We start from the raw sequence: 21,811 nt of genomic DNA, 5'->3' as shown, positions 1-21,811 counted from the left end.
AAACGAAGTGCTCACTTGTCGAGGGCTTCCCATTTTGCGTCAGTCCTCCCGAAAAGCCTTACCTAAACATCAAGTCCGATCCGTATACGACCTGGAAAATAGGCAACCGTGAAGACAGTGTGCTGCGGAATCATCTTCTCTTGCCGATACTGTATGCGTATCCCCAGCCATTATACTGCGCTACCTGAACTCGACAAGCATGCTTAAATTTTTAGTCCGCACACACATCCTTTGGGTACCTCGTACACAAATTAGAAAATATAGTCTTATCAAATCTGGTCCTATGTAGTCTAATTTAGGTTGCTATATGTAGTTACTTTTTCTCGGATCTGGGATCTAGCTCATGATCAGATTCTATCGATTAGAGTATACACAAATCACAAATGGGACCAAATATAATCTGATCCAGACCCAGTTCAACTCGGCCTAAAAAAAGGTAACACAACTTGTCTGGAGGTTCTGGAGCCTCATGACGGCGTTCAGGTCGTTCAGTTTCCTAGCAGCGCTTTGAGCTGGTCCACGACGCGGTAGATGCGGATGAAGAGCCCGCACTTGTAGTACTCGCAAAAGGTTAACGTTTTTCTGGGCCTTCAGCAGCGTTCATTAGCCACCGGCACTTTCGTCCGTTACCGAGCGGAGCGCGACCGTTTCCGCCTTGTTGCCTTTTTGCGCAGTGGGTCGCTCCGCCCTGCTGCGCTGCTGCTCTGCATTCGTCACCGAGCCGCTCGGTCGCTTCTCCTTCTCCGATGGGCAGGAAGCGGACGCCCACGTCCAGCGAGTTCAGCGTCTCCAGCCAAGACGATTCCGCGTGGGCCGCGGACGAGCACCAGCGGTTCCTGCTGGCGCTGGAGCAGTTCGGGGGCGGCCAGTGCTCGAGCGTCACGGAGGCGTGGCAGGCCATCGCCACGGCGGTCGGCACGCGGGACATGGCGCAGGTCGTGCACCACGCGCGGCTGTACTTCGCGCAGCTGCAGCAGCTGAACGTCCAGCGGCGCCAGCAGCGGCAGTTCATGCAGAGCGTGGACCAGCGCTGGACGCCCGACGAGGACGCGGCCTTCGAGAACATGTTGGCGGCCTTCAGCTCGTCCTCCGTGTGCTACCCGTGGGAGGCCATGGCGTCTCGCCTGCCGGGCAAGAGCCCCGTGGACCTCAAGGAGCGATACCAGAAGCTCTGCTACGACGTGGCTCGAATCGAGAGCGGCCAGCACGTGACCATGCACTTCGGCCAGTTCCCGCACCACTCGGGGCTGCCGCTGTCGACCAAGGCCGCAGCTATCGGGGAGAGCGGCCGGTTGGCGTCGCAGATGACCTCGCCTCGAGTGCTCGACAGTGTCGTGACGCTAACCCCAGCGGAAGAGCAGATCCTCGTGACCGCCATGGCGGAGGTTTTCGTGCCGCCCGAAGCGCCCGCGGACTTGTTGGCGGGTATCGCGTCGGCCGTGGCGGCGTTCACTAGCTCGAACGGGAGACTGCCGCCGCAGCGGACACACCCGTTGTTCACGAAGGAGCAGGCGCTGGAGGTGCTCAACGGGCTGCTGGCAGCGCAGCAATCGGATCCGCAGGTGGTTCTAGAGACTCTGGCAGTGCAGCTTCGACTGCATCCGCGAGCGTTGAACGTATCGGCTGGTGTTTCTTTCAGCGGGGCCACAACTGGGGCGAACGAAAGCGCCGGGCCCAACTTGCATCTACTTGCCACGACTGGTCTCACGCTCGGGTCGATGCTGCCATCGCCGCTGGGCTCAGAATTCGGCATGTCATTCGAAAGCACGGGCACCACGCCCAGGTTTTTGAGCGGCTTCGGGCTGCTATCGCCCTCACCACGCCCGCCTCATTCTAAGACGGCCAGTAATGGCACTACTGCTCCACTTCCACCACTGACACCAAGTGGACTACGAAAAAGCAACAACGGGTAGCTCCGCGAACTAGTTCAGGATGTACAAAGTTACGTGCCGATCTCCCTGCTCGGCTGTCAATCTTGACCCAACCAGCAGCATTGGAAATAACTCAATCTACAAGACTCTTTAGCATACTTGTTCACCAGTGTATTCATTTTACCTACTAGCTCCAAAGACCAAGCAGTTTAGCCTGACTTTGGAACTCCTCGATGGTCGTAGCTTGCGGAAGCAAGTGGATCGACTTTGGCTGAGCCGCTAGCCACTCAGCGTCGGGGTCAACAGAAGAATCCTTCTTCTTTCGTCGATTCAGAGCAGCCTTCTTCTTCTGCTGTGTAGCGTTGAGCGAGGTAGAACTTTGCTTTGCGTCGTGCATATAGTATTGTGCACGAGGCGGCGCAGCTCCGTACAGTCCTGCCGCCGACACAGCAGCTACTAAAGCAGCTTGGCTGTTGATGATGTTCTCGGCACCAAATGTCGGAGGAAGCGACGATGTTGACGATGAAGACGCGAGACTCGATAACTGCGCTGGAGGCTTGGATACAGCTGCCAACGGTGCAGCCTTCCGCTCGATTGAAGCATGATCGATACTTCGGACTGATTCTTGGGGGTCATGCTCCGGCGTCGCCTTCACCAAACAAGGTGAAGACTGAGAGCCAAGCATCATGAGCTTTTGAATATCTCCTCCATTATTTCGCAGCTTTCGCGTGGCTGCGTCTTTAAATTTCCGAGCGGCATGAACAGCGTGCGTCTTACGCACTACCACGCGTGACAGCGGTGAAAGTGTGTAGTTCGGTGCCACGAAAGCTCCCGACGCACCCACGCGCCGACCAGAAGTGCTATGCGATTGTTCCGGCGATCGACCTCCATCGCTTTGGTTGCGACTACCCTTCGGAGATCCTGCACTTGTGTCTTCTTGTGGTTCGTGCTCCTGGTTCCCCTCCGATTCTGACGACCGGACATCAGCCCAAGTACTATCTTCTTCACTATCACGCTCCTCCGTCTCAGTCATCACTGCGAGACTCTCTTCAGGGTCCAATTTGTCAAAGAACCTTGTCTCCATGTATTCACGCGCTCCTTCGTCCCGTTGAATCACCGGAGAAGTTATCGACTCGTTCTTCCGTACCGGAATCTCATTATTTTCACAATTCCCTTTTGTCTCAGACGGCTTCGTCGAAGTACTGAGCAGATCAGCAGCAATTGTGGGTAAGTGAGGAGGGGGTGGCGTGCTCGCAGCAAGCTCAGCCTCGAACTTCTGTTCATCCAAGGAAGTACCCTGAGAAATCTCGATAGAGTAGCTTGGGAGTACTGCAAACTGTTTGTGCCTTTCCCCAGACACGAGCGGTGGGCGGATCAGCTCTGCCGGTAGCTGTTTACTTCCCCGTCTGGAAGTGGGAGTCGAGGTTGTTAGTCCGGAGACCGATCCAAAGTCTAGTGACAAATTCAATAAGGCGGAGACGGCACCCGACTCGACTTTAGGCGAAGGTCCAGAGAGGTTCGACAGCGCCAAAGTGCAGTGCTCACGGAATGTTTCGTTTTCCAGTTTTGCGAGCTGGATCAGTGCCGGCATGGCCCCTTCATCGACCATTTTGGCGGAGTTTTTCTCTTCCGGGACAATGGTGAGGTTGCAGAGGGCCCCAGCGCAGCATTGCAGCGTGTTCAAAGAGGAGAGCCTGGCCGCACGGTACGATTCCTTAACCAGCATAGGGGTGACACCCAATTCGACTAACTGCAGTCGGTACTCGGGTACGGACGACAGGGCCCACAAACTAGCAGCACAACGCCAGCGAGTCTCCGGTAGTTGTTCGTCATTCATAAGCGACTCCATTGCTCTGAGCGCGCAACTATCCACAAGGAATGGCGAAGGTCTCGGCGTCAGAACTGGCGATCGTTCTTTTCCAGGCGTGTGAATGTCTGGTGAGCGCTGCTGTTCGAGTGTGGGCGCGAACACAATACTGCACAGTGCATCGGCACAGTCCAGACTTGAGTTGACGTCGTGCTTTGTAGCTACACGGTGTACAAGGTTACAGAACAGTTCGAGAATTGGCCCAGGTTGGTCGGTCATTGCTGACGCAAACCCAGGAGTGTGGCTGAGCTGGCGAAACAGGATGCACACAAGCGCAACAAACTCTTCATCGGTCGAGAGGTGCGACTCATCTTCGCTGGTAGTATTGGGGCTTGAAGAGAGAATCCCATTCAAGTACACCACGACGTTTTCCTGGAGCATGACTTCCAGCAGCTCCGTGTTGTGTGTCAAGCAACAGAGCGTGAGAACGCAGGTTTTTATGGCTTGGGATGAGTACGACAAGAGATTATCTTTCTCCTCACTCTCATTGCCACCCTTGCTTGCGTGAATCTGTAGCATTTGGGTGAGTGCACTAGGAATATCGGAGCTTTGCAAGAATCGCCTCGTATCTTCGTGCCATCCCAACCAACACAAAGTTGCAGCAGCATACACAGCACATTCTGATGCATCACAGTCGTCTTTGGCTGCGTGAAGGTCCAAGAACTTCAACAAGGTTCCCAAATTTGCCGATGACGCCACAGCCATGCGACTGCCTTCATTTTTTGCAAGCGTGAAGAACACTAGAGCGAGAGTTTTCTCTGCGCAGTGGCTGTTGCAGTGGTTGTGGACATGGCTGTGCTCGTGGACTTCTGCATAATGGTCTTCGTACATTGAAATGCGATGAAGCGCGTCCAAAATGCCAGTCTGGACACTAAGTACTCGTGAATTCTCGTAATACACGAGTTCACGGAGCAGTGTCTCGTGCAGTGAGGCTAAATGCCTCTCCTCAGCATCTGTATGGGGCATCACTGGGTCGTACGTCATTAGCTGGAAGAGAGCATGCAGAGACGAACGCTCTGTGCACAGCGCATTCCGCCCAACTGGATGGCCCAGCAGTTTACCAAAGATAATGGTGACAAGAGTTGCCACTTGCTTCGATGCCAAGCCAGCGTAAACTGACAGGATTTTCACCAGCCCCTCCTTAACCATCTTCTTCATAGTCTCCGCGTTTAGCAAGTTCAATAGAGCTCGTATACACGTCTCTTTCGTTGACACACTGACTGCTCGAACCATACTGATCATCATTAACACGCCCACTGCACCTTCTCCGACGAGAACCGCTTCGTTGCCCCGGATGCACGACAAATTGCACAGCACCTTGGCACAGTCGCGTTGGCTGTCTTCGCTGTAGGAATTGCTGAGCACAGCCACAATCGCCACGACCCCCGCCAATGCCAAGGCTGATCGAATTTCCGGTTCAACGGATAAGTTTGCAAGTGTGATGGCGCAGCAGCGTTGGATAATAGCGTCCTCCTTGATCTTGGCTAGCGTTGCCAGTACAGATATCACGCCCATGCGCACTAGGGCCATGCAACAGCTCGGGTGGCAGGATACACTCGCGAGTACGTGACAGCATGACGCTTTGCTCACCTGATCATGGGACTCCACACAAGTTGCTAGTACCATTTCGATCGCGCCAACTTCGACCATAATGAGCGAGCACTGCTCGTCTCGACACAGCAGACTCAAGCACGAGCAGCAGAAGCGCTCGATAGCAACATTTGAGCGCTCAAGTGTCAAAATCCTCGTCACGCATTGCACCACCGCCGCATTACAGACATGACCTGCCGTATGCGAATCAGCCGCAAGACTAGCGAATGCCGCTGTGCACCGAGCGCGAATCTCACTCAGAAGACCAGCAGAATCTGCGCTGTGTGAGGTTGGCTCAGAGACCTGTTGTGCATTCTTCTCATCGATACCTGTCAGAAAGAGAAGCGCAGGGATCACGCCAGCTTCTGTCACTGCAGCTCGGGTAGCTGCCTTCTCGCAGAGGCCATACAGAGCCTTGGAGAAAAGGTTTCGTCTTGCATAAGACTGCGCCTGAGCCATACTGAGTTGAATCAGAGCTGTGATAGCTCCAGCCGTGACAATATCCGCCGCTGCTTTTTGCACACTGAGCAAATTACAGAGTGCCAGCGTGCACATTTGTTTCGCGTCGTCCCCACTAGCTCGTCGCGACAGCGACGACAACGTAGTCACTGCATCGCGCTCGACGAGTTTCAGGCGTGAATCTTCACAACATGACACATTGTACAATGTGCGAGCGCATACCTGAAGAAGGTCCTCCTCCTTGATTTCGGATATGCTTTCAAAACGGAATTCTTGGTTTGCATCGCGCTCTTTCTCCTCATCACCACGCACCCCTCCGCACAATTCGTTAACAAGTGGAAGTAGACCTTCGAGTACCATCCGTATCGCGTTACCGGGGTCCTTACTCAGGTTCCAAAGCGTAATTCCAATCAAACACCTGGTGGTAATGGCACTTGACGCTGCTGATAGCGCCACTAAAGTGCCCATACAACCTTTCGCCACCATTTCATTCCGGCAGGCCGACAATCTTGACAGATTCAATAGAATGTGTGCTAGCAGCTCTTGAATCAACGGAATATTTGGATGCAGCAGCGATGCGATCGCACTGACGATGCCTTCTTCCATTAACCGTAATCGGATGCGCTTCAGATTGGACAAGTTGCATAGCGCCTTGGCAGTGATGTCGTCGTATTCCTCCTCGGTTTTGCCAGCAAAGCCGTTCATACTGCTTGCGTTTCGTGTAGATGTGAGTGCAATAAACGCCTTAAGCACGCTCTCAATCTTGTGGTACGACTGTGAGACGCAGGTGAGGTTGAACAGTGCACATCGGCAGATGTGCGAAACCTTTTCGTGCTCATTGATCAGCGTCGACAGCGCGCTCACAGCACCATCCTCCACTAAAAGCCCCTCTTCGCCTTGCAAGGAGCACAAGTTGCAAAGAGTGATGGCACACGCCGTTCGAATTGTCTTGTCCCCCATGTCATTCACGATCTCCGCCACCGTCTTCACTGCTCCTTGCTGCACAATGACTCGGCGTAATTCACCGAGGTGCGATAAGTTCATGAAAGTAGTGACACAGTTCAACTGAGTAACCTTGTCTCCGTCCTTGCATAGCCGAATCAAGGCCTCCACAACGTTCTCCTCCACCATCAGTCGTGCGTTTTCGGGGTTAAAGCTCCAGTTGCTGAGGGTTAGTGAGCACCGTTGCTGTTGTTTGCGCTGTACACTAGTCAGCGTCGAGCCTTGTTCGGCGTCTTCTTCACTTGGAGTAACAACTGAGATGTTTGAAGCAGAACGACGAGAAGCTCCTGTTCCAGCCTGCTTAACATCTCCTACCGCTACGGCGAAAGCATCTGACACGCCGTCTTTCAACACGCTACGCCCTTCCGTCCGCGCGAGCTCCCCCCACTGAGGACTGGAAAAGCTGAAGTCGAGCTTCTTGCCTCTTTGATCACCGCTGGAGACCATGGCCTGGTAGCTCCGTTTCATGCGGGACATGTAGAGCATTCCGTCGATGTACTCGCCACGGGTACTAAACATGTCGCCGACGTAGGGCTTGAGTGCTTGCGACGAGTACTCGGTTCCAGCTCGTTTCCGCCCATTCTTCCGGAGTATTTGTGCAGTCTTCGTCATCGCTGGGAACGCCACAGTCGTCTGCACTGCGGATTGAGCTACTGGCACAGGAGCTGAGGGAGTCTGCACGATCGAGTTCACGCGAATCGACGGGTTCCTTGTCGCGTTGGGCCCGAAGAGTGTTTGTCGTTGAAGTGGGTGCGAGTGTTGGTCCTGTCGAGAAGCGCGGTAGTTGTGGTCGATGTGCGGGGTAGACGGTTTATTTAATACTGAATTGCTACTGCTAGCCTAACATGCATGCCTCGCTGTGCTCCTACGCGAGCACAGGGCTCTCTTTGCGTATTTCTGGGGTTTTCCTTGACTATGCGCTACCCTGCGTCTTTCTGTTTTCTTTTCATTTCTTTTCTACTAAATGCATGTTCCATGTTTCTTTTTCATGTTTTTCCTACAAAATGCATGTTCACTGTGACGGCTGACCCTCTCGGGTAGCTGCCACAGGAACTTCAAGCCTCTGGCCGCGAGCAAGCAAGCCAGAGCCTTTGCGCCGCATCGCTCTGGCTTGCTTGCTCAGCAGGCCAGAGGTGGGCCTGACATCTCCCCCTGGTTGACTTCGCGTTGGCGGAGTCGATACTCATCCAGGAGTTGACGCCAATGCGAAACGTGCTTGATCTGCGCTTCGCTTTCCCAGGTTGCCTCATGCTCCGGCAACCCATGCCACTTCACGAGCCATTGACGTTTGCGATGTCTAGTTCGTTTCTTGAGCAGCTTCTCCACAATGTAGAGTTCTTCTCCAGTGTCCTCGTCCAAGATTAGAGGTACAGCCTTCGGAATCGGTCGATTCGGAAAATCCTCACGATTCGTTTGGTAATGGGTCAGTAACTCCACGTTGAATGTCGGATTAAGACGTTTCATCGTGCGCGGAAGTATCAACTTCGCCACGTTGTCGTTCACCATACGTTCAATCACGAACGGTCCAACCTTCTTAGCCGCTAATTTCGCTTTTTTCAATTCCGTGTTCTTGTTTACGGTTTTCAGCGGTAAGTTCTTCGTGTCGAGCAGCACTAAGTCACCTCTTTTAAAGACAACTTGTCTGCGCTTGCGATCGTAGTACTCCTTTTGTCTTGCTTGAGCTTCTTCCAAATTCTTCTGAGCACGTTCTACGATCTCCTGTCGCTCCTTCGCAAAGTTCTTCGCGAACTCCGCGAGCGTCACATCATTCTCCGATTGCAGCAGGTCTTTCATCTCCTCTGCCACAATGTTTGACACCTTACGTCCTGTGTCAAGTTCGAATGGCGCGAACTTCGTAGACGCGTTGACGAGGGTCGAATGCGCATATTCGATAGTCCCTAGGTGCTTAACCCAATCGTCACCGTGATACGAGATCATGCATCTCAATGCATCTTCGAGCACGAGGTTCTGGCGCTCCGTCTGGCCATCTGCCTGAGCTCGGTGCGCAGTTGTCATGCTGAGTTTGATACCCATCAACTTCATCAATGACTTCCAAAAGTCCGAGATGAACTTCGAGTCGCGATCACTGATGATGACCTTCGGCAATCCGTGATGCCGAACAACTGCATCAAAGAACACTTTAGCCGTGTCCTTCGCGTCAGCTGTTGAATACGTTGGTGCATACTTCGCTCGCTTGGACAACTTGTCCACTGCAACTAGTATTGCATCAAACCCTTCCGACACTGGCAAACCCGTGATGAAATCCATTGACACCACTTCCCAGCATTCCTTTGGCACTGGTATCGGCATCAGTAGTCCTTTCTTCTTCTGGCTACTGGACTTCCATCGTGCACAAGTCTCACATGTGCGAACGTATTCCCTTACGTCGCGGTCCATAGTCGGCCAGTAGTACCATTGCGCTGCTTTCAGGTACGTACGTCGACTTCCAGGATGCACGGACGTCTTTCCATCATGAAATTCGATCATGACATTTGTGCGAAGCTCTTTTACCTTCGGCACACAAAGTCGGTAGACAGTTTCGCCTTTCGTCTGTTTGAAAAACAGAAGCCCATTGTGCTTGACGAACTTCTCCTTTCCTGCTCCATTAGACCACTGTTGCTTGAAAGCAGGGTCTGATTCGTATCCTTCCTGAAACACTCTCTTCGTCTCAGGGGCCAAGTGCGGACTTACAAAATGATAGTCGACGCTGTTGACTTGCTGCTGTGCTACGCCAATCGGGCGACCCTCCCCCCGTAAGTTGACATCGTCGAGTAACAGGTGAGTATCATCCGTAGACAAGTTGCGCAACACTGCAGACTTAATACGGTGGTCATGAACTGGTGCGGCATTCTTCGCGCATTCGTCGTCGCAGTCATGAACCGTATACGTCACATCCGGAAGAGGTGCTTCTTTCTCCTCTTCGTCTTCCAGTCCATCCGGTGGAGGCCGTGAGAGCGCATCCGCTACAACGTTCATCTTACCTCGCACATGATGCAAAGTAAACGTGTATTGCGAAAAGTGCGTCAAAAAGCGAGCCATCTTTGGTGACACTCGTGGGTGATGCAACATCCACGAACACGCTGCGTTATCCGTGTAGACGTCGAATGGGCGTCCATGCAGATAGTGTCTCCACTTCTCCGTAGCCACTTTGATAGCTAGTAGCTCCTTCTCATGCGTAGGCCATCCACGCTCATGTTTATCCAACTTCTTCGAATAGAAGGCAATCGGATGATCTGCTCCATCATACTTCTGTGACAGAACTCCACCAATACAATGTCCTGACGCGTCCGTCGTCACGATAAACGGCCGCTCAAAGTCCGGCAACTTCAGCGTAGGCGCTTGCTGAAGTGCGAGCTTGAGATGCAAATACGCGTCTTCCACAGGCTTCGTCCAATTCCATGGCGCATCTCCCTTCGTCAAATCCCTCAACGGACGAGCAATCTCGGCAAAATCACAGATAAATCTGCGATAATATCCTGCCAAACCCAAGAAACTCAACAACTCCTTCCGATTCGTCGGAGTCGGATACTTGGCTATCGCTTCCGTTTTACGCGGATCAACGCTTACTCCTGCCTGCGAGACAACATGTCCTAGGAAAGCCACTTCGGACTGACCAAACGAACACTTTGCCATGTGCGCAAAAAGCTTCTCGCGACGCAGTACCATACAAACTACACGCAGATGCTCCACATGCTCCTCCATACTCTTCGAGAAGACGCAGATGTCATCGAGATACACGACGACAAATTCGTACTTGTCGAACAGCTTGTGCATGAGCCTGGACCATGTCCCTGGCATTCCAGCCACTCCCATGGGCGCTACACACCACTGATACGTTTCCTTGTGTGTTCGAAACGCAGTGTACGGACGACTTGACTTCACCACCAGCATTTGATGATATCCCTGCGCAAGGTCGATCAACGTGTAAATGACACAACCTACCATCTTATCGAACAACTCCTCGATTAATGGCAACGGGATCTTGGCAATGACAGTCACGCTGTTGAGATAGCGGTAGTCGAACACCCAACGCAACGGAATCTTCAAATTGCCGCTACGTAACCATTCAGCCCTTTTCGGCATTTGACCTGTGACTGGGTCCTTCTTCGGGATAGCGAAGATGTTCGAAACCCACGGCGAGTTCGACACTTCAATCCATCCTTTCTTCAACTTGTCTTTGACAAATTCTTCGAAAGCATCCTGTTCCATCTTCGACATGCGGAACGGTGCACGAGAGCTTGGCTGAGCCCCCTTCTTCAACGTCACTTCAAAGTTGACTTCACGCATCGGAGGCAATCCGTCTGGTAATTGCTCCGGAAACACATCCTTGAACTCCTTACCGACTACGTTGAAGATCGGTTCTGGAATTCCTTCCACTTCGGGCACAAGTTGTATCTTCACCCGAAACACCTGCTCATACTCGCCTTCGTTCAAATTGTGCGAGAACGACGGTGCATCGACGTCGATGAATTGCATCCGGTCAGGTATGACAACCTCCTCCTTTGCCAATCCACTTGAGGGTTGTAGTCCTTAAACCACGGTTTCCCCAAAATGACGTCGTGCGACTCCGGCAACTTCCATTCCACGAACTCGATCGCTGGAAAGAAGTACCCATCCATGCTCACTGGCGCTTCCACGTGTTTGACATCCGTCGCCGGTGTTAACGTGCCATCAAAGCGCTGAGCTTGAAGTCGTCTTGACAGAAGCACATTACTAGCCAAACCTGGCATAATCATGTTCGTGCTTGCACCCGTGTCCAACAGAATTCGGACATCTCTGCCATTGATGCGACCCTTCCTGATGAAAAGGTTACTCGTACGTTCGGACTTCACTGCGTTCACCTTCAAGGTCTCCGTTGTACTTGTTGGTTGCGATCCTTGCTGAACCAACTTCACTGGCTGCTTCTCATGCAACTCAGCTTCCTGCTCTGGCGGCGATCCGCACACACCAGACTCCAATTCCGGTTGCATCGCATGCAAACTCGGTTCTTCAACTGGCTGTAGTCCACACGAGCCAGCATCTTCCGTCATTTCTGACGCTGCAGTGACAGTCTCTTCCACTTGTACACGTGCCTTGTCCATGAATGCCTGTAACTCATCCGCTTGTTCCTGGATGTCAGCCACACTCATAGTCACGCGATCCATGACGACAGTATCCACCTGTTCGTCATCCTCGAGGACCATGTTCATCCTCGGCTTACGCCCTTGATTACTGCCCGAGTTGTTGTACTTCGGCGCATTCCGCTTAGCCATTTGCGTCTGCTGCGGCTGTATCGGACATTGACGAGCCCGATGGGCGCTACTCCCGCACCGGAAACACAGGTTTCGGCGCATACATTCCTCCTTCGACGGTACCCTTACGTTGTCGATCTCCATCGGCACTGGTCCATCGTTGTTGCTCTTCGATCGTCTGTTGTCGTACGATCGGTACCTCGGTCTGTCGCGTGCTCCTTCCGAGCGTCCACGATGCGCGTGAGACCGGTCATAGTCGAGCGCTACGGTAATAGCGTCGGTCAACGTTGCACTCCTGCGATACTGGACTTCCTCCCGAATACTTGACGGCAGACCACGCAAGAAATACATGATCTTGTCCAGTTCGTTCATCTCCTTGACTTGAGTAATCAAGTTCCTGAACTTGCTGATATAATCGGGCAAGTCTCGACACTGACGCTCCTTCAAGTCATTCATCTGGTCCCGAAGACGTTCTTGCAGATCCGGAGGCACAAACTCTTCCCCCAGCTTCAAAAAGAAGTCTTCCACACTCTTCACATCGTCCTTCTTGACGATGTACCACTGCGCGGCTCCATACTTCAGCGATCCCGCTAACACAGCCAAAATGCGTCCACTCAACTTACTATCCTTCCAGTCTATGCCCTTAGCTAAAACGTACTGCTCCACCTGCTCCTGGTATAGTTGGAACGATTCCTTGAACGTCCCCCCGTAGCTGGGCATTTTCATCCCATCCAGCTTTAGTTGCGACAGCTGCCTTGACTTGCGCAGCTCATCGATCAATTCTGTCTGCTTTTCCATGGCCGTCAACATACTATGCATTAGTTGGGCCGGATTCGCCATCTTGAACACGCGAAAACTTCGTACTTTGTGTGTTCACCCTTGAAACTTGATACCGGTGGGATCAATCTACTTTTAGGGGCACTGACTAAAAGAAAGTAAAAGAGAAAACCTGTTAAAGAAAATAGCCTACGCTACTTCCTAAAATTGGCCGAGGTATGCGCTGTGGGAGGTCTTGGACTTCTTCGATGCCTTTGAAGAGGTCGATGACACGTGAGAGGTCGATGACGCGTGAGAGGTCGAGCGGTGACGGTTGTCGTCCAGGTCTTCGCTTCGCTAAAATTTTGCTGTGCCGGGCTACCAAGAACAAAAACTGACTAACCGGCTTCGAGACTTATAGTGCTCGATTTATGTGCGGTGCAGTCTTTTGAGAACAGTAGCTACTTTGGCAAATGGGCTGTCACCGGGGCCAGATGCAAAACAAATTTGCACCACGGCTGCCCTCCAGTTATTTCCCACGGTCAGCGTACAATAATAGGTTGCCCTATTAATGTACCAAAGTCTCCCCAACAGCTGGGTTGGTCACGCTGACGTGACACTTACACCTCAAGCTGAAAAAGCCTCCCCTTGAGTGCCGTGCAGCAGCGAGCCTTCCCCCCGCAAGTGCTACCAGATGTCGCGTTGGGCCCGAAGAGTGTTTGTCGTTGAAGTGGGTGCGAGTGTTGGTCCTGTCGAGAAGCGCGGTAGTTGTGGTCGATGTGCGGGGTAGACGGTTTATTTAATACTGAATTGCTACTGCTAGCCTAACATGCATGCCTCGCTGTGCTCCTACGCGAGCACAGGGCTCTCTTTGCGTATTTCTGGGGTTTTCCTTGACTATGCGCTACCCTGCGTCTTTCTGTTTTCTTTTCATTTCTTTTCTACTAAATGCATGTTCCATGTTTCTTTTTCATGTTTTTCCTACAAAATGCATGTTCACTGTGACGGCTGACCCTCTCGGGTAGCTGCCACAGGAACTTCAAGCCTCTGGCCGCGAGCAAGCAAGCCAGAGCCTTTGCGCCGCATCGCTCTGGCTTGCTTGCTCAGCAGGCCAGAGGTGGGCCTGACATTCCTATTTATCTGAGCGCGAGTGCTCGAGGTGAATCCTGGGCTGCTGCTGCTAGTCTGCGCCGGGGAATCGAGCAAAAATTGGGGTTGAGTTGGTTGAGGAATGAACTGCCGAACTGCGCGGTCAGCGTACTCCATCGCAAACTCGTTGTTGCCGCAATAATGTGGCGAGGTCTTGGTGGGTGAAGGCGTCACGCTGGACTCTAGCAGAAGTCGAAATACGCGATCTCGGTCCCGCATGTAACTCGTTGTGGTGCTGGTTAGTGCCGTGGACTTCTTCTTTGTCGCAGCCGATGGCTTCACGGTCGGACTAGCTGCAACAGCGGGGCCTTTGGCGCGAGTGAGACCTCTAGTTTCGATATCATCTCTGGCAACCGACACACTTGGTCGACGCTCTCCGTTCGCGGGTCCAACACTCGCTGCATTCAGTTCCGCTGCAACGCGGACCTTTTCGCGGTTCCAGAGCGCTGCCAGGTCCATGGAGGACTCGATCCACCCTTGCTCACGCACGCTGCTCGAGTTTCACTGTGGATGGTAACTACAGAGCAGAGCAATAATAGATAGTGTTTTTGCTGTCATCGCATGCAGGGTAACCGTCCTAATACACCGCAACTTGGATGTATCGGCACTTGAAGATGTAGTTGTAGTTCTGTGGACTTGGGATGAACCTGATATTACAGTTGGTGAAAGCATCTTGTCCAAAGCTTACATGGATTGAAGAGGCAATTTGAAAAGAAATCCATATATTTTGCTTTACCAATGGTGAAGCGGAAATACTGTAGCTGTTGGTTCCGACGTGCAGCGCCCATTTTGGCGTGTACAAGTTCTTCCGGCCACCGTTTAGCGTCGCTGACTGGGAGCAAGAGAAGAGCGCTGCACGTTACCATCGTATTCTGCTCGGAGATTGTCGCGCTGTAGGTGTAGTCATGCCTCTTCTCCAGCACCAGCAGTGAGACAGACACACAGCTGTATGATTTTCGTGTCGGCTGTATTATTTCGTGAACGACAGATCTCTTGGAGCACTTGCGATCCTCTCACGCGTTCGAAACACGTTTATATGCAAAAGCCTGCCAGCCAACGAAATCGACTAATATGGTCGAGTTCTGCTTCGGGCAACCAATCGCTGCAGGACAATTACATGTATACAGTACATCCCTTGCGTGCATGGATCCAGAGATTTGAGTCCCAAGAACTGGATGTACGTGTGTATTCCGCTGATGATTGCTTGTGCAGACCAATGGTCCCGGCGTAATGGCGGGAGATACATGTAGTGTGGGTGCCGACAGACCGTCACTTTCCAACTTGCTAGCATTGGCGAACACCGTGACAACTTCCCCTCAAGCAACGAACATGCAACTGCTCCAACTGCTCCTTGTGACCATAATAGTTCTACTTGCAAGTGGCGACGTCGTTGTTACTGCCAGCAAGTGCGGAGTCAAGACAACAGCCACAAATGAAGCTACAAACAAGGCCCAGCCAGAATACATTACCCCGCATCCAAAACTGACCAAGCTCACCGCAACCGACGAAGAGAGGGGTGGAGTGAGTATTGGAGCTGCAGCACGTGCCAATGGCGGAGCTGCGGTGCCAATCAACGGACCATCAGAAGACGTCGAGATGGTGACGGTGACGACTTACAACGGCAACGGCGTCTGGCAGAAGATGAAGAAGTGGTGGAACGGCATGTTTGGCGCCAACAAGGAGCCCTCTCGCTCGACTCGACGACTTCGGCAATGAACAACCGGCGGAAGATATTTATCTACTCAGGTGAGATGCCTGGTGCATTCAGTAACTAGGATCGGATCTTAAATAAGTAAACCAACCTTTTACACCACTGCAGTTGATTCGAAGTCCTGCGGGCCGATTCAATACTTTGAACACCCACATTCTATGTATTAGGTTAACTTACTTGAAAGCTTGATCGCGACAACAGCAGCCATACCTCATGACAGTACATGTATCACGGCGGGATTCATGTCGTCCACTACTATTGATTCACTGGGTGAGCAGACATGGTTGACTATGTTTATGGTAGGAATATCGCTACGAATTTTGGCACAATCGTACTCTGACGTGGGACAAGGCCCCCCGGTACAGCGACAAAAACACCTCTGTAGATAGGTACATGCACATACAACAGCTTCACGACACTGTTGATCCCCCCCCCCCAACACTAAACTACCCAAGCAGCAAACATAGCGATATCGATACATGCACTGCGGCAGTTACTTTCTGTGGTTGCTCGGTGCACCACCCGAGCCAAAACAGTGTAGAGTGAGCCTCGATCGCCGCCGATTACATTAAGGTACTGTACACGCGCATGTTCGATCAATTTGGAGGATGCATTTTAGAGAATAAACACACTGTAATCATGTGACAAGGCGGTCTCAGTTGGCATGAATACGGCCCCCAGTGTATACGGTACAGTCAAAGCGAGCGTGAACGTACATATTAAGTAAATTGTACAACATGACCGCGTTGTTATTTTCCACTGACCGAGATATGTGCGCACAGTATGAACTCCACTCCCGCGTAATAGGCCGCCTCACTGCCCGCTTTCGCTCCAACCGTTGACTGTGCTCAAGTCTCCAGACCGAATTCGTGCGAGTCAGGCAATGGACAGCCTATGGGCAGAAAAGGTGGTCCCCAGCCGATGTACACTTCCGTCGCAGAAATCTCCGCGTTTATGTGAGCGCTGCTCACCAGTCCTGGGTGTATACGCGCGTGGTTGTTGATGGACACGAATCGGTGTGCCGATCATGCACTGCGACTCCTCTGGATACCGGTGGTTCCAGGCTCGTCCAACATGCATGTCATCCTATCATGGGTATGAGAGGATCTGGGAATGCTTACCACTCTTTCGCGCGATCAGCCGCTCCACCATGGTTTCAGAACGGGGAATGCCGATGACGACCGATTGCTCCTTTGGTTACGGTCACACCCACGCCGAGATCGGTGGCTTCCAAGGCAGGTGCTTCTACCACAAGAAAGCCATCCGTCTTCACAGCTCATCCGGCATTCTGCAATTTGCTCCCAACCACCACCGCCCTCCTCAAGAACCATGCAACTCGCTCAGTTCCTGCTTCTCCTTACGGTCGCTCTGCTGGCTGGCAGCGTCTCCGCGGACGAACTGTGCGGCGACAGCTCAGTGGAGACCCCCGCCTCCACCACTTCCGCCCCGGTAGTCTTCCAGCATATGGCCGCTAAGCCCCAAGGCAAACAGAGAGCGGTCGGCACCAAATCAAAGGACCTGGTAGGCTTCATGGTGCCCATCAAGTTGCTGGCCTTGCTACAGGCGGACGACGGCGAAGAGCGAGGGGGAGCGAACACTGGCGCCGCGGCGCGCGCGATCGGCTCCAACGCGGTGCCCCTCAACGGCCCGGTGGCGAACCCGGGCACCGACTGGGTCGTCATCACCAAGTACAACAACAATGGCCTGTTCCAGCGCATCGCGCGCTGGTGGAAGAGCTTCGGCATCTTCCTCCTCGGAGGCAAGAGGCGCCGACTGCGCGGCGTCCACGACGCGTAAGCTCCACAGGGTATTTATCTCCGCCTCGGCCCAGCCTCCATAGACACCAGTAGACTCCATAGACTCCATAGACAACAGGAGACCAGTAGACTCCATAGACAGTAGACAGACAATAGACGACGTTTCATCGTCTACATGTGTGCCGGCGGTCTCGCCTCGTTGAAGCGCGGTCGACACATTGCGCGCGTCTCCCCCCTCTCCAGTGGACCTCCCCCCACTTCAATGCCCAAACAGTGCCTTCCTCCGCGCTAGAGTGCCTCGTCTCCCCCGTCTGAGTGCCGTCTGACATACACTCTCTCCCGACCGCCCATAATGTCCGCACTCCCGCATCCTCCGCAGCCATGACGCAGGCGTCCGCGTCCGCCGTGCAGCTCTCGCCCAAGTGGGACGCCAGGCAGCTGAAGCAGATGGCGGCGGGCGGCGGCGCCGGCATCGTGGCCAAGACGGTGGTGGCGCCCTTCGAGCGCGTCAAGATCGTGTGCCAGACGGGCGAGAGCGTGGGGATGCTGGCCACCACGCGCAGCATCCTGGCGTCCGAGGGCGTGCTGGGCTTCTGGCGCGGCAACATGGCGGCCTGCGTGCGCGTGGTGCCGCACAAGGCCGTGCTCTTCGCCTTCTCGGACTTCTACAAGGACCTCTTCCGCTCCATGGGCGGCGGCAGCATGCCCGCCTGGGGGCCCTTCGTGTCCGGCTCGCTCTCGGGCTTCACGGCCTCCGTCGTGACGTACCCGCTGGACCTCATCCGCACGCGCGTGTCGGGCCAGATCGGAGAGAATCTGGTGTACAGCGGCATCGCGCACACCTTCATGCGCACCCTGCGCGAGGAAGGGGCGCGCGCGCTCTTCCGCGGCATCGGGCCCACGCTCTTCGGCGCGCTGCCCTACGAGGGCATCAAGTTCGGCAGCTACGACGTGCTGACGTCGCTGCTGCCCGAGGACATCGACCCCAAGGCCGACTTCGCCGGCAAAATCCTCTGCGGCGGCGGCGCCGGCGTCCTGGCCACCATCTTCACGTACCCGAACGACACGGTGCGCAGGCGGCTGCAGATGCAGGGCGCGGGCGGAGTCACCAGGCAGTACAGGAACGCCTGGCACTGCTACGTGCAGCTGGCCAGGAACGAGGGCTGGACGGCCTATTACAGAGGCCTCACGCCCACGCTCGTGCGGGCCATGCCCAACATGGGCGTGCAGTTCGCCACCTACGACTTTCTCAAGAGCCTCATTGATTGAGAGAGGAAGGTACGGGACGGGAGGGGAGGGGAGGAAGTGCACAGCTAGATGCGCAGCGCGGGGTAAACTTTACATACATGGTACTTACTGGATTGACTGACTGAGAGCTAACCGTTGTTTTAGTCATTGTTGCTGTCCTTGTCGTCGGTCTTGTCGTCGTCAGCGGCCACCATCTCGCGCGCCAGTTCCTGCTCGTCGTCGGTGAGGACGCCCTTCAGGGTGGATAGGTCCTTCTGGAAAACGGTCTTAACGACAGCCTCCAGCGCGGCGCGGCGGTGGGTCTCGCGCTTCACGTTGGTGGTGAACCTCTCCATGAGACTGGGACGAGCGGCTGCGGCCGCCAGCAGCTTCTCTTTGTTGCGCGTGATGGCCTCCTTGAACTGCTGCCGCTGCTCGCGAGCTTTCTCTTTGGCCACGGCGTCCAGGTCCTTCAAGTCCACGAAGTTGCCAGCGTAGTTGTCGCGGCGGACGTTCTCCGAGCGCTTCACTTGGGCGCGAACACGGCGCGCGGCTTCTTCGCGACGTCGTTCTCGAGCGTCGGCTTCACGCTCTTCACGCTGGCGCTCCTTCTCCTGCTCAGCAGCCTTGACCATGAGTTTCTGCACGCGCAGCGCCTCGGCTTTCGTGGGCTTCCGCTGGCTCCCGACGTCCTTCCCAAGTGAAGCACGAGCGCGTGCAAGCAGCTTCTCCTGGGCCCGTTGCGCATGCTGCTTGATGGCTTCCTCCTTCGCTTGGAGTCGTTGCTTGCGAGCTTCTTTCTTCTCCTGCAGCTCAGCCAGCTTTGCCGCGCGTGAGGTGAAAAACTCCCCAGACTTCTTCTTCGATGAGATCTCGGAGGCGTCGTCCACGATTTCTTCTTCATCCTGGTTGCGCCGTGCAAGCTCCTTCCGCTTCTTCAGAGCAGCTTCCCACTTCGAGTGAAGTTGGTCGAAATTTGGTACGGGTTTCGGTCGGCGCTTGAGTTTCTCAGCTTCTGCCTCCGCTGCTGCTCTCAACTTTTTCTTCAGCTTCACGGTCATGTTCCCGACATCCGAACCTGCTTCTCCTGCAGGGGAAGCATCAGATATGGCATTCTTGCTAGCCACCGCCATCCTCGGTGGTAATTCAGCGGCCTGCATCATGTCCTCGGCTCGCTGGCGAATTCGCTCTTTGCGCTTTTGCTCCGCCTCGGCAGCATCATCTGCCGACAGGTAAGTCGTTAACGGTACGTCGCGTGCCTTCGCTCGCTTTTCTCGTGCTAGCTCTGCGTTCATCTCTCGCTCAAGCTTCTTTAACTGCTGTGATTTACGCTGAGTTGCCAGTGCTTGCCGCTCCAAAAGTTTTTGTGGTGGTGCTGCTTGTCGTGCTCGTTCTAGTCGTTCAGCCGCCTCCATTGTAAGTTGGTCAACCTCGGCTTGAGCACGTGCCTTGTCTTCGAAGAATGCACACGATCGTCGCAATTCCTGACTGTTTTGAGTACTGCGAGCCGTCCTAGTTGCTGAAGGACTGCGGGATCTGCTCAAGCTGAGGCGACGAACATGTGATGACACGGCACTACCACGCCGTGAATTGAACGAAGAAGAAGGTTCAAGCTTGCTACGGGATCGAGAGCGACGATGTAGTGTGTTATTCGGCTCAGGGGAATTGCTTTCTGTCGAGCATACAAATCGTTGGTTCAAGCTGCAGTCTACTGTAGAATTAGGCGAGAACTTACCCTCGGGATCGGACGAAGTCCCTGGTGGAAGAGATTCGTCCCCACCCCAAGCCGGCCAGCCGGAACTGCGCTTGAATGATGATGTCTGGATGAATAATGCTTAGGTTAGAACTCACAGATTCAGCTGGTAACCTAGATTGAGCGTATGTCAGGCCCACCTCTGGCCTGCTGAGCAAGCAAGCCAGAGCGATGCGGCGCAAAGGCTCTGGCTTGCTTGCTAGCGGTCAGAGGCTTGAAGTTCCTGTGGCAGCTACCCGAGAGGGTCAGCCGTCACAGTGAACATGCATTTTGTAGGAAAAACATGAAAAAGAAACATGGAACATACATTTAGTAGAAAAGAAATGAAAAGAAAACAAAAAGACGCAGGGTAGCGCATAGTCAAGGAAAACCCCAGAAATACGCAAAGAGAGCCCTGTGCTCGCGTAGGAGCACAGCGAGGCATGCATGTTAGGCTAGCAGTAGCAATTCAGTATTAAATAAACCGTCTACCCCGCACATCGACCACAACTACCGCGCTTCTCGACAGGACCAACACTCGCACCCACTTCAACGACAAACACTCTTCGGGCCCAACGCGACATCTGGTAGCACTTGCGGGGGGAAGGCTCGCTGCTGCACGGCACTCAAGGGGAGGCTTTTTCAGCTTGAGGTGTAAGTGTCACGTCAGCGTGACCAACCCAGCTGTTGGGGAGACTTTGGTACATTAATAGGGCAACCTATTATTGTACGCTGACCGTGGGAAATAACTGGAGGGCAGCCGTGGTGCAAATTTGTTTTGCATCTGGCCCCGGTGACAGCCCATTTGCCAAAGTAGCTACTGTTCTCAAAAGACTGCACCGCACATAAATCGAGCACTATAAGTCTCGAAGCCGGTTAGTCAGTTTTTGTTCTTGGTAGCCCGGCACAGCAAAATTTGGCGAAGCGAAGACCAGGACGACAACCGTCACCGCTCGACCTCTCACGCGTCATCGACCTCTCACGTGTCATCGACCTCTTCAAAGGCATCGAAGAAGTCCAAGACCTCCCACAGCGCATAACTCGGCCAATTTTAGGAAGTAGCATAGGCTATTTTCTTTAACAGGTTTTCTCTTTTACTTTCTTTTAGTCAGTGCCCCTAAAAGTAGATTGCTCCCACCGGTATCAAGTTTCAAGGGTGAACACACAAAGTACGAAGTTTTCGCGTGTTCAAGATGGCGGATCCGGCCCAACTAATGCATAGTATGTTGGCGGCCATGGAAAAGCAGACAGAATTGATCGACGAGCTGCGCAAGTCAACGCAGCTGTCGCAACTAAAGCTGGATGGGATAAAAATGCCCAGCTACGGGGGGACGCTCAAGGAATCGTTCCAACTATACCGGGAGCAGGTGGAGCAGTACTTTTTAGCTAAGGGCATAGACTGGAGGGATAGTAAGTTGAGTGGACGCATTTTGGCTGTGTTAGCGGGATCGCTGAAGTA

At 53.7% G+C, this 21,811-nt stretch overlaps 6 protein-coding genes across 6 annotated transcripts; 3 read left to right on the top strand and 3 right to left on the bottom strand.

Moving 5' to 3' along the window:
- Window positions 1-746: 746 nt before the first annotated feature.
- IUM83_19773 (putative tripeptidyl-peptidase) lies at window positions 747-1,913 on the top strand (the record flags this gene model as incomplete). Its single annotated transcript, XM_067944837.1, has 1 exon — window positions 747-1,913. One exon carries the CDS (start codon window positions 747-749, stop codon window positions 1,911-1,913), a length of 1,167 nt encoding a protein of 388 aa, XP_067786759.1.
- Window positions 1,914-2,058: 145 nt separating this feature from the next.
- IUM83_19772 (Serine/threonine-protein phosphatase) lies at window positions 2,059-7,401 on the bottom strand (the record flags this gene model as incomplete). The annotated part of the gene is made up of 2 exons (XM_067944836.1): window positions 2,059-3,073; window positions 6,398-7,401. The coding sequence occupies 2 exons, from the start codon at window positions 7,399-7,401 to the stop codon at window positions 2,059-2,061; spliced, it is 2,019 nt and encodes a 672-aa protein (XP_067786758.1).
- A 9,564-nt stretch (window positions 7,402-16,965) lies between these two features.
- IUM83_19771 (uncharacterized protein) lies at window positions 16,966-17,433 on the top strand (the record flags this gene model as incomplete). Its single annotated transcript, XM_067944835.1, has 1 exon — window positions 16,966-17,433. One exon carries the CDS (start codon window positions 16,966-16,968, stop codon window positions 17,431-17,433), a length of 468 nt encoding a protein of 155 aa, XP_067786760.1.
- A 341-nt stretch (window positions 17,434-17,774) lies between these two features.
- IUM83_19770 (Mitochondrial Carrier (MC) Family) lies at window positions 17,775-18,662 on the top strand (the record flags this gene model as incomplete). Its single annotated transcript, XM_067944834.1, has 1 exon — window positions 17,775-18,662. One exon carries the CDS (start codon window positions 17,775-17,777, stop codon window positions 18,660-18,662), a length of 888 nt encoding a protein of 295 aa, XP_067786743.1.
- Window positions 18,663-18,781: 119 nt separating this feature from the next.
- On the bottom strand, window positions 18,782-19,915 carry IUM83_19769 (Uncharacterized protein family UPF0564; the record flags this gene model as incomplete). Its single annotated transcript, XM_067944833.1, has 1 exon — window positions 18,782-19,915. The coding sequence occupies one exon, from the start codon at window positions 19,913-19,915 to the stop codon at window positions 18,782-18,784; it is 1,134 nt and encodes a 377-aa protein (XP_067786741.1).
- A 361-nt stretch (window positions 19,916-20,276) lies between these two features.
- IUM83_19768 (uncharacterized protein) lies at window positions 20,277-20,440 on the bottom strand (the record flags this gene model as incomplete). The annotated part of the gene is made up of 2 exons (XM_067944832.1): window positions 20,277-20,292; window positions 20,356-20,440. Coding segments are annotated over 2 exons (101 nt in total), but the record flags the coding sequence as incomplete, so codon positions are not given.
- Between the last annotated feature and the right edge of the window lie 1,371 nt (window positions 20,441-21,811).

This window comes from Phytophthora cinnamomi (genome assembly GCF_018691715.1).
Source record: "Phytophthora cinnamomi strain GKB4 chromosome Unknown Contig65, whole genome shotgun sequence".
Classification (NCBI taxonomy): Eukaryota; Oomycota; class Peronosporomycetes; order Peronosporales; family Peronosporaceae; genus Phytophthora; species Phytophthora cinnamomi.
The sequence above is the reverse complement of the archived record's forward strand: the minus strand, read 5'-3'. Positions and strand labels throughout refer to the sequence as shown.